General features: G+C 44.1%; 1 protein-coding gene across 1 annotated transcript in view; it reads right to left on the bottom strand.

Moving 5' to 3' along the window:
• Positions 1-2987: 2987 nt before the first annotated feature.
• Positions 2988-12516, bottom strand: part of Suclg1 (succinate-CoA ligase, alpha subunit) — a 28271-nt gene continuing 18742 nt past the window's right edge. Inside the window, exons 7-9 of the mRNA XM_005385451.2 lie at positions 11086-11237; positions 5101-5289; positions 2988-3227 (exon numbers count right to left, since the gene is read on the bottom strand). Of these exons, the coding sequence (XP_005385508.1) occupies positions 3201-3227; positions 5101-5289; positions 11086-11237 (368 nt within the window). The 3' untranslated portion in view covers positions 2988-3200. The remainder of the gene's footprint in view (positions 3228-5100; positions 5290-11085; positions 11238-12516) is intronic.

Genomic DNA, 12516 nt, shown 5'->3' with positions numbered 1-12516 from the left:
ATTATGCTGAGTGAAAGAAGCCAGACTTAAAGACTACATACTGTATGATTCAACTCACAAATCTCTATATAAGGGGAATCTAATAGAAGATGAAACTAACTTAAGGTGAGTAAGAATACAGGTTACCTGTGGAGGTAGGGAGATTGGGTGAGGTAGGCTGGAGAAAGGTGAGAAAGATGAGAGTATATGAGTTCATCCATCTGTCAAATACATAGCCGACATTTAAGCAGTTTAATGCCTGTAAGTTTTACCTCAACAAAACAGCTCTAATAATACCACTAAGGGAGGCGGGTTAAAGGTACAGATTGTTGTAGGCAGCTGAGTTAGATAGAAATATTATGGGCAATCAGATAGGGCTGGGCCCTCCAGGGAGCCAGTATTAAAGACAAGATACCTTGCAACTAACTGCAGGAGAGACAGGTATTTCTGCTGTGGGCCAGACCTCAAGACAAAAGATGAAATAAATGCACCCACATACCTCCCTAGGGATGGACATCAGGGATTGATATTCTAAATAGGTAGCAACCACTTTGAAAAGGCCTGGAAGAGCCACTAACCCAGCCGCCTATAGGAAAGTCCTGTTCCGTATTCACGCCCACTTGCTATGTGACATGCTTCCCTATTTGATCCTGATATAACTGATTTTACCTGAACAATTATACTTGTAATCTTATTGGCTGACCATAGTTTTGTCCCACCTCATGCACACCTAGCGATTTCCCATTTTTCCCCCAACTTGGGCCCACCTCACCTCGTGGATTTGCTCTATAAAAATCCAGGTTCCTGGGCAACCCATTGAGGCCCTCTTCTGCCCCTCTCTCGGACAGAAGCTTTCTTTCCCTCAATAAATATATTCTGCTCTTAACCTCCATTGTTCCTAAAATTCATTATTCGATTTTAGAGAACACGAACTCATCCCAGATATCTTTCAGGTTGGGAATTTCTTTCCCCTATATCAAGACCACATAATAAAGGCAGCATGTTGATAATTTGCAAAGCTGGGCAATGGGTATTCAGGAATACATTATACTCTCATTTTATAAATGTTTAAGTTTCCAAAACAAGTTTTAAAATGTGCTGGAGTAGTGAGCTGCACTTTCACTTTTTTTGTTGTTTGTAAAACTTTTTAAAAGGGGAAACACCAGAACCAAGCACCCTGTTTGCCGTGTGAGCTGTAGACTATTCTAGAAGTGTCATAGACGCGGGGGAGGAGTGTGGCAGAGAAAGGGAACGGGAAAGACTGTGGGTGGAAGACATGAAAAGATCAAGGGGGCACTGAGCTCCTGTTTAACCAACAGGAGCAAAAAGGTGGGAGAAGAGTGTTGTCTTGGGATGGGTGCTCAGGGTGCTGTGCCAGGGTCTAAAAGAACCCTGGAAGGGACCTTTTCTGCTAGGATCGTGCAATGGATTGAATGTCTGTGTGCCCTCAAAATTCACCTGTTGAAACTCTAGTCATCATGTGATGGTATTTAGAGGTGGAGCCTTCAGAAGATAAAGGCTAAGGGCAGAGCCCGCATGAATGAGGTTAGTGCCCTGACGAAGAAGAGACCAGAGAGCAAGGGAGCTTGCTTTTTACCACTGGAGGACTAGGCAGCTCCACACGCCCGGAAGGGGCTTAGCTCTGCAGGATCCTGATCTCGGACTTCCCTGCCTCTAAAACTCTGAAAGATGAATATTTATTGTCTAAAACGCCCAGATTCTGGTAGTTTTGTTACAGCCACGTGAGCTAAGACAGGTCACCTGCCTCTCACCTGAACTGTGCCCCTGACACAAAGACCCACTGATTTAAACAAAAGCAAGTTTGTCTTGTAAGGACTGGAGCTGGAGGTGCCACTCAGAAAAGAAGCGCTTTCCTTCCTGGCCAGCAGGGTCCACCCGGGTTCTCCTAAGCACAGCAGCGGACAAGCTCAACAGCTTGTGAGGGAGTTCCAAGCCCCAGTCAAGCCCCCCAATAACTTATTCTCCCCATCCGGGTGATACCCATGGGATAAGGGGCATCATTCTTGTTTTCAAGGTGGGAGACAGCTCCAATAGAAACTAATTCTACTCCACTCCAAAGCCAATCACTGTGTCACAGGGCAGGAAACCCCTCAGACTGCATTCCTCCTGCTCTGTGTGCCCAGGAGCAGCCCAGGTGTGGTCATGGGAGCTCTCAGAACATTTTCCAGTTCCCCCAAATCTCCCCCAACTCTTCCCAGTGCCCCAGCTATTCCTTCATTGCCTCAAAATGAGCTGTCCCCCTCCTGGCCTGATCCTTTTATATGCCTGATGCCTTCCCAGCCGCAGGTCCCCTCCCCAAGAAGTCGCCCCAGTTAGCCTTTTGTCTGGGGCTTCTCCCTAACACTATGTATCATGTTTCCTTCAGGGCAACTGCACAGTTTAACGACGTTTTGTATGCCTCCCTCCCCCGGATGTGAGTTCCTGTGGTCAGGTATCCCAGGTTGCTAGTTGGAACTGCTTCTCATTAGCAAGCTCCCTTTTAAACACACATCAGGGGGGCTCACAGCTTTCCTGCTCTCCTGCAGTGATGTCTTAAACCTCAAGTCAACAGCATAGGCTCTGGGCAGGAAGGGAGAAGTCCTCTGCAGAACCACAGAAAAGCTTGGCACTGGTGAAGACTCCATTTCTCAGCTAGGCAGTGTCACGAATGTGCGCCTGCACGTAATCCTGTTAATGACGGGGAACGCAGGAGTGACTGGACAGCCACTGACTCCACAGCTGTCTTAATGCATGCCGGCTTTATGCACTCACCCTTCCTCTCGGGATGGGGCTGGAAGATGGAGGCTATTATATACGTACAGGAGAAAATAACAGACCAAAAGCCCTCCGTGTTTAAGATAATTAGACAAATGCCATGCTGAAATTACAGCCTTCTCTTTCAAAAGCTTGTTACAATGTTCGCTACAAAGCCCATTAAAACGCACACAGAATTTCCCCCACTCTCCCCACCACTCACATTAAAAGAATAATAAGTATTCAAAACGATATTCAAATCAAGTGGTAGATTTATTGTCTGTCTCTGTGATACAGTAGGTGAAAATATCTCAACTGCGTACATTCTAAGCCTCGTTTTGGTTTCTTGCCACACTGAAAGGCCTGTGTCAGGCACAAGAGTCAACAATCAGCGGACAAGGGAGCAGACTGCCGCGCTTCCCGTCTGTCGTGATTCGTTCCTCAGGCGCAGGGACCTCTTTATTCTTTCATAGCATCTTCCTCTTCTCAAACTCCTGCAGAAACAAAAGAAGGGGTAAGACTACGGGAGACAAAAAGAAAAGATCCAAACTACAGTTACGGTCAAAATGATTCTGAAACCTCTTATCTCTAAGTTAACCAGAGAAGGAAAACGTACCAAGATGAGGGTACACAAAATAACAGCCTTCTAATTAGTCTGTGTCAGCCTGAAGCTCACGAAGTTACATACACAGCCTCAACTTTATGTTTCCTAAACCCAAAGGCTGAGAGACAGTAAATAATTCTTTTTTTCACTACAGTATTATTACTACCGGGTGCTAAACTTCTTTGTGTTTATCTAAAAGTGCGACGTTTGTAGGTGAAGCACAACAGGCTCTATAATAAGGCGACACAAATGGATTTTCTCACTTTCCCAGAGAATAAAACATAGATTCAGTTAGAATTTGAACAAAATGTCAAGAACCTTAGAGATCCTTGGAATAAACAAACACATTAAACAATACCGAAGACCATAGTTTTCTAGACTGTAACAATCAGAATAGGACAAAATGCGCAGACACCTGCTGCCACTTACTGGAACAAATCGGTAAGACACGCCTCCGGTACGAATGTAAGCATTCCCTTCCCCTACCTTCAAGTTAAATTCCTCCCACATTTTATTAACCACCCAAACTTCTTTCAAATACTATGACACACAGTGTTACGTTCCAAGAGACACAATATGCATAGATTTAATAAAACAAGAAGCCCACTTATCACCCCTAAGACAAGAGAACAGATTACACCAAATCAGGATGTTTTAATTTTCCCTGAACAGTTCCTTCTGGAAAAGCAATTGGCGCCTGTTTTCACCATGCTAAGAAGTAAGGTTTTGTTGTTGTTTTATTTATTTTGCTTTGTCTTTTGTTGTTGCTTTGTCATTTAGAATATTTTAAACCACAAAAGCCTGTTTAAAGGAAAAGGCAAAGAGCTAAAAAGTTGCGCCTCCAGCCTGTGAGCAACATGGCATCACAACACAGCTAAGGCCGGAAACAGAAGCCAAGTCTTCCCGCCCCTCTCTCTCCAGCTCCCTCCATCCCAAACGCGGCATCATACAGTTCTTGTTGCTTGTTCTTGTTACAGTTGTTGTTCCTCAGACTCCAGCCCCTCTACCTGGAAACAGAAACCTATGGGCTCAGGTGCTATATCCCTGTCTTGGTTACTTTTCTCTCATTGCTGAGACAAAATACCCAACGTCCAAAATGAAGGAAGGAAAGGTTAACTTAGCTTACAGTTTGTGGAGGTTTCAGTCCATACTTGGTTGGCTCCAAGGCAGAAGACAGCAAAGCAACAAGAGCAAAGGGGGGAATGGCAGCCGAACAGCAAACAGCCAGAGCAAACCAGAGGAATAGCGGCAAGCAGCCTCTTTCCCTCCCTTACTTTGTAAACAGGCTACCCCCACCTAAGGGGCTGTAGCTCTCACATACTCTCCCTGCCCTCCTCTTCCACAGGCTCAGGATGTATACAAAGTAAGCACCCTGGCTTCCTGCTGAGTCACTTAGCCAAACCTCTGGACTCCCCAAGTTGACACAATGTATCAACCATAACAATCCCAATGGCCTCCCCTAGAGAAAATGTAACACAAGAAGAAATACAGGCAGCTGTCTGTGCACATGTGTGTGTACATGCACACGTACACACACATACACACACACATACTCTCATACCTCAAAATGGCAATCACGGCAGAAAGTTTTTAAATTAGGGCATTATAACATTAACGGAATACTGTAGGAGTATTAAGCTAAGCACCCAGAATGCAATGAAACAACTAGGAGCCAGAAGAAAAGGCCATGCTGCCCAGGCAGCCGGCGTCCCCGCACTCAGAAGCCCCCTAACTTCGGAGCCCGGGCAGCTATGAGCACTCGCCTTGTAGATGGTGGTTCCCAGCTGTGCCGGGGACATGCTGACCACAACGCCCGCGCTCTGGAGGGCGGCGATCTTCTCCTTCGCTCCGCCCTTTCCTCCAGCGATAATCGCCCCTGCATGACCCATTCTTCTCCCCGGAGGAGCGGTCAGACCAGCAATGAAGGACACTACAGGCTTGGCATTTGGACCCTGGAGAGAAAGTGGTATTTTAAACACTCTGATGAAGAAGTCCATTAAAACTGGACTTCAAATCCAAGACTCCATTGCAAATGTTCCACACATGGTTTGGGCAGATGAAACCACATCAGTCATCCTAAAAAAAAACCACACAAATATTAAACTGTGACTAAAATCACTGCACTCTCCTTCGAGATGTATCCACTTTTCATAAACACTCAGGAAAACAATCCTGAGCAAATTTTTTATATCTACCGAGTGCTAACCACTTTGCTGGCACAAGCTGTTCACAAATACCCATGTGAATCTTTCATTCGAAATACAACAAAGCACACCTGAAAATCTCTATGACTTGTGACAATAACTTAAAATTCAAGGTCGGGTTGTTTTACTTCAACCTGACTTTATGTCTTAATTCATTATTAGTTCTCCCTTAACAAATGAACTAACAGAAAAAGATGAAGTGGGAAGATGTACTGGAAAGGATTCAATCTGCAAGGTCGGAGGCCTCATGCCCTGGCCAAGGCATGACCCTTCTCCAGACCGCTGCCTCCTTACCTATGCAAGGAAATGGCTGCGCTCAACTGGCGGCAAAAGCCCTTTCCAGGCTGAAATCCTATGGTGTCTAAGAAGGAAGATAAGAGTTGATTTTACTCAGGAAATTCCATTCCAATGTGTGGCCGCCAATGTACATAAATACCAAAGAGATTATTTTAAAAACTACTTACAAAATATAAGAATTTCCGTGCCCTGGACTTTAAATGTAGTTGAATAAATAATATGAAACACATTCACAAGTCTGTAGTCAAGAGTCCCATACAGCAATATATGAACGTACAGTTAAGTTTCACCATGAATGATAACGCCACTCTCGTAAGAGCCCAAAAGTAATCCGGGATCCAGGTAAAAAGACAGGCCTGCAGACAGCAGAACTTGGGCACAGTGGAATATTCTCCAGAGCCTTCATCCGGACGCTGCCATCCTTCCCTGGATGAGCACTTCTCAGATCCCTTGCACTTACAAAAAATATTGAGGACTTCAAAGAGCTTTTGTTTATATACACAACAGAAATCCATTCTAATGTAGAAACAGCCATGTACATAAATATCAGTGCACTCTATTTTATATCTAATGATAACTATTAGAAATCAAAACTGAGTTTTGTAAATACCTATTTATTCATTCTTCAGAACAGAGACTGTGGAGAGGGGGAGAGGATATGGGGGGGGATGGAGGGAAAGATAAGGGCTGAGGGGGAAGGGGTAAAAAACGATGAGGATGTAATATGCATACGTACCAACTCCGCTAGATGAATGTAATCATTATGTACCACAAGCATATGATACAAAATAAAACTTATTAAACAGAATTTAAAAATATCTTAGTGAAAACAGTAGCATTATACCTATAATTTTTACAACTCTTGACTCTACCTTAATGTCAAATGATAAATAGCTACTTTTAAATTCAAAATTCAATCTATTGTAATATGTTATTTTAGCTAAAATATAAGAAGAAAATCTGGCCTCACATGAATACAAAATTTTAATATGAAGAAGCATTTCAGTTGCCTTACAGATAACTGTAGATATTCTTTGATACTACACAAATCTGAAGTAGTGATTTCTTACTGTTTCAAGAAATTTCTTAGGTGTTAGGTGCAGTGCTAGGATCTGAAACCATAGCAATGAACTTTTCATCCTTTCTTACTTTGAAATCCACTATTCTGTCTTGCACTTTAAACACCTCTTCTAACCACAATGATTTTGTAATGTGCACTGGTGAACTGGAAAATATCAGTTCATCGAGTTATACAGATCTTCCAAATGCTGCCACATTTCACCACTCAGTGCCAACAGATCACAGGCATCAGAATCATCCATCTCATTTAAAAAAACTTTTTTGTAGAAGGAAGGTGTTCAGCTCACTGTGACAGACACAAGTTTGAAAATTTTAATATTCACTTGAAAGCTCAATTTTTATCATGAGCAACAAACACTATCAGTTGTGTTCCTTGATATAGCACATTTGCCTTGTTCACTTTGAGAGAAGGTTTGTGAAGTACCCAGATCTGAAGGACCAGCTTTTCTGCCAATCATTCTTTCAAGCAAAACTACTGCTCCAGGAAAAAACCCACCACTCAGAAGTGAGGTGTTTCATTTCCCGCTCATCACAAGACACTGACCTGAGGACCAAGATTTAATAAAACTGATAATTCTTATTGCTTCGTTAAAGACAAAAACATTCATAAGTGAAACTGCCTTTGCTGTGAGCATCTGGCAGTGCCCTAGTCCGAGCACAGCGAGCTCCGTGGCGATGTCTCAGGGGTGCTGCACGCTCAAGTGACTTCCAAGGTTCTGGTCACTCCAGCTCCTGTACCTGAATGAGAACACCCTCCACCCTTTCTGCACACCTCACAGGTTTCTACTCAGCTTGTAAGACCTGGCTCCAGCCTCTTCTTCCAAAGCTTTTCCTGATTCTTCTTCCCACACGCTCCACAAATGGTCCTACAGCTAATTATCACTCCGGGAAACTGCTGTGCTTTTCACATGTTCTAATAAGTCTCCCAGGACGGACACTTCTTCCTCTGCCCCTGCAAAGATGCGCACTGCTCCACAGTGTACCGGATAGGACAGGAGCAAACCCACCCTTGTCCTGCACCGTACACCACGACTGGCAAGTTACTAACCTTCCTGCGCCTGTTTCTCATTCCTAAAAGGAGGACAACATCTTATGCAAAGAATCAAGATAAATACTGAACAGCATGACTTTCACAAATAATCGCTGTCATGATGATAACGGCAGCAGTAGCGGTAGGTGACACCTCGGAGGGTCTACTCCGTGCGAGCACTGTGCTAAGTGTTGTATGTGTCAGGTCCTCCTTGCGGCTTCATCCCCCATCTGTGCACATTAGATTCTCAAGAGAAACAAGTTCCACAGGAACGACCAAGAACAAGAACACACGCCAAGGGAAGGAAGGTGCACACTTAGTTTCTCCACTAAATTCAAGGGACTCCGGGTTGGGTCTACATGCATTTTAGTGTTCACTTTAACTGCATGGAGTCATGTTAACTTCAATCTCTTTTTCTATAAAGAGAAGTCAGTTGTTACTTAAATTTACTTAAATTTAAATTTACTTAAATTTACAACTTTCTGAATGCAAGACAATCGAATAACATTTCACTCCAATCTCCTAATCACCTGCTTTATTCTCTCATTTATGTGATACTTTGTTTGTTTGTTTTTGTTTTTCCGATATCGGGAATTGAACTCACGACCTCGCGCTTGCCAGGCAGGCGCTGTGCCGCTGAGCTAATCTCCAGCCCCCTCATTTATCTGATATTCATCAGTACTTCCTGTCCTAGGGACTGGGCTAAGGACCAAGACTGCCCATCTCCTGCCATCCACAACTCGGCCGTCAGACGTGAAGCCCATCTTTCAGAAGGAAGCAAGGCTAAGGCCAATGAGAATGAAAACCGGCCCTTCGGACGGGTCTGCCAAGGACGGGCGGCAGGAGAAGGACTGGGACACCATGATCGCGCGGCCTGCACGCACGCGCAGTGGGAAGCACTGTCTGGGTGTGCCTGTTTCAGAAGGGCAGAGAAGGACAGTGGCCTGGGAGAGAAGGGCGGGGTAGGGAAAGGAGGAGACAGCAGTGAGGACACTGCGGTGGTGCATACGAGGGAAGACCGGGCCCAGACCACAGAGAGGAGTCACTGCAGATGAGGCTCTGGGTCTAGAGAGCCGCTGAGGCCACAGAGCCAGCGCTGAGGGAGTGAGTGGACACACGTGCTGAGACAGAAGGCAGTCAGCTCTGAGGGGCCTGCTCTGGAAACTACCCAAGTATGCTGCTGATTACATCAGGCAATCAGTCCCATTTCAGGAACAGGCACATAAGACAGACCCAGGGGAGGCTAAAGGGGAGGAAAAGTAGAAGGAAAAGTAGGAGGAAAACCACAGGCATTCATGGAGAGGATGAAGAAGGAAGGCCCACCAGGGCCCTCTGTAAAAAAAACGTCAGTAGGGCTAGACTCAACAGCAGCAAACAGCTCAACTACTGCGCGCCGGGATTACTTTCTCACCGTCACTGGCACCTCACAGCCCTTGCAGCATTCTTGGCTTGTGCTGCTGCATTCTCACTTTGCAAATGAAGAAACAAAGACGGCAAGGTCAAAAGAATTCCCAGGGTCACAGAGCTTCTAAAGGACATGCTGAAGCCAGACTGCTGAAAATTGTGGCGTGAAGGACAAACAAGGAAAGTGATCCTGAAGTGAAGGGGAAGTTGGGGCACATCTTACGGCAACGTTAGGCCTTAAGATCACCAAGGAGAACACACACTCAGAGTCCTTGAAAAGTCCTTAGGACACAAATGGGAACTGTTTACGCACACCAATCTCTCAGTGACATTCCTGGTCCCTTTGACCACCAACATCCACTCTTTTTGGTGGCATTTAATTCAGTCACTCCTCATTTTTTTTCATAAGCATGAAGAGAAAGTTATTTCCTTCTGCTTGCCTGGCCTTCTGACGATGATTTGTGCCTCACTCATCTGTCAGAGAAACTCTGGAAATCATTGCATACTTTTCCCCACCGCTCCCAGACGCAACAAAGGCCAGAGAATAGTCACTGAGTGGGGGTGGCGGGCAGAGATCTGCCTCAGTCACCACTGCGCCTCTTTGCTTGCCTACCACCTGCTTCTCCTGAAAATAGAGCTCAGTTCGCTTCACCTAAATGAAATTGTGACACAACTCCACACTACTGGGCTGGGGATGCAGCTCAGTGGCACAAGCGCCTGCCTAGCAAGTGCAAGGTCCTGAGTTCGATTCCTGGTACCAAAAAAAACAACTCCACACTACTTCTTTACACATTTAACTCCAAGACAGAGGTGACACAGAAAGCCTTCACAGTATGCAGGCAGTAAAGCTTTTCTACTTGTTCTTTGACAGGAAAAGCCATTCTATGAGGAAAGACAGATGCTGAAGGGAGGCAAGATCCTGGAAAAGGGGATAAAGGATCTTTAAAAGGATCTTTAGAAGGTCTGACTTGAGGAAGGGAAAGAACACTTATGTCTCCTGCAACCTGAGGAAACAACATCATAAGTTTAAAAAAAAAAAAAAGAAAGAGTCTGGACATCTTGAGTCAGGCAGGGCTCTCAGGCTAATGGCCTGAGCGTTAGCGCTCAGAATGCGACTGTATGTACCATGAAGCACCTGGTGAGGAGACTCAGAGTAGACAAACCGCAGAGGCCTTGTGGGATAGAGGAAGGAGAATCGACCCTGTTATGGTTTGTGTCTGGATGTCCCCCCAAAGCCTCATGCAGTCATGCGGTGCATGAAATAATTATGATTGATTCATGGTCCAGTGTTGGAATTATGGGTGTGAGTGCTACACCCACCCCGGGGCGGGTAGTTTACATACAATGTAAGGGAGGGAAAGAGGCTGCCACTCCTCCCTTGTGTTCTTGTTGTTTTTGCTACTTTCTGCCTCCAATAACAGTTGCCCTCTGCCCTGTGCCACTCTGCCTTGGAGCCAGTCAAGTATGGATTGAAACCTCCACAAACTGTGAGCTAAATAAACCTTTCCTTCCTTAATTTTGGGCGTCAGGTATTTTGTCCCAGCAATGAGAGAAAGGTAACCAAAGCAGACCCTCAAAGCGTCCAGAATTTTCTGAGTGTCCAGTATAGAAAGCCCAGCTAAGAAAAAAGTTCAGTTATCTTTCAAGTTTTCTTGAAAAACTAACCTTTGAAAAAATAAAGGCACCTTCTAAAACAAGAGCCAAAGAGCTACATTTTTCCAAACCCCACTTACGGAATTATGTTGCTTCAAATATTCTGCAGCATTTTCTTCTGCATTGCCACCAATTTCACCAATCAGTATGATGCCTTCTGTGGATGAATCATTCAGAAAGATTTCAAGGCAGTCAATAAAATTTGTTCCATTAAAAGGATCACCTCCAATGCCTGAAAAGGTCAAAGAACACCAACATCAGCTGAAAATGTAAGGATGAACCATGGATAATAGGTTTGGAAATGTTCCAACTGGTTTATTTTGCCTACACATTATCCTTAATCTTTTTAAAGCTATCATCACTCTTCATTTAACATTCAAATATTACAAAAATGCTACATTTACTTTTGTTTGTAGGTATGAATGTAAATGGTGATGGCTTCTTATTTGCAGCAAAAAAAAAAAATTCTTCTTTTTGCTGTGACCCCTCACAACAAACCTCTTCCCTCTCACAAATTATTTGGGATTACCTCTTTTTTAAGTCCACGTTTGCAGTACATAATGTTTATGCCTCTTGTGTGGAGTTGATACATGTCTATGATGCATCTCATTCTTTTTTCATTCCCTCCATCTCTTCATTCCGTTCTCCTTTCAGAACAATCTCACTCTACTTCCTATTATCTATCTTTTATTTTGCTCTTTATTTTTACTCTGCATTCCTCATATAAGAGGAACCATGCAATATTTACACCTACATGTCTGATTTATTTCACTTAACATTACAGTCTCAAGGTGCATCCATTTTCCTACAAATGACTCAAGTTATCTTTCTTTATGGCATAGTAGAAATACCTGTACAAATACCTCATTTTCTTCATCCATTCATCTGCTGATGGGCACAGAGGTTGTTTCTAAATTTAGCTTTTCTGAATTGTGCTGCTATAAACTTTTTACAAATGAGGATTTGTGTTGCAAGCTAATACCACACCATAGGAAAAGATTAAACATTTTGCAACTTTCTTTGCACAAAGAAAAACGTTCTTTGATACAGCGTGCTGCAGAAAAACCACTCATAGGTAGCCCCTCTACCTGCAGATCCAAAGATGACAGAACCTGCATATAGAGGTTCTCAGAAGCACGTGACCCTTAAGAACAAGCCGCTGGATGGGATTAAAGTAAATATTCCTGGTCAGATGGACATAGTGGTGCACACCTGTAATCCCAGCACTCGGGAGGCTGGGGCAAGAGGATCACTGAGTTCAAAGCCAGTCTGGGCTACAGAGTCAGTTCAAGGCCAGCCTGAATTGCACAGCAAGACCCTGCCTCAAAAAGACAAAAAGAAAATGTTCCCTACAGTCTAGCTCTCATTGTTTATTTTTAAATTACAAACTTATTGAGGTCAGGAGTGATTTCTTACTTTTCAATGCCTCTCTGAAAAATGAAGTTGAAGAAGGGAACTAGCATTAATTAAGTGCCAACCACATACCAAATCCTCTGCTTTATTTAGGGTGA

The sequence above is a fragment of the Chinchilla lanigera genome, unplaced genomic scaffold (assembly GCF_000276665.1).
Source record: "Chinchilla lanigera isolate Chin_1 unplaced genomic scaffold, ChiLan1.0 scaffold00023, whole genome shotgun sequence".
Classification (NCBI taxonomy): Eukaryota; Metazoa; Chordata; class Mammalia; order Rodentia; family Chinchillidae; genus Chinchilla; species Chinchilla lanigera.
This window is presented reverse-complemented; position numbering and strand designations above follow the sequence as displayed.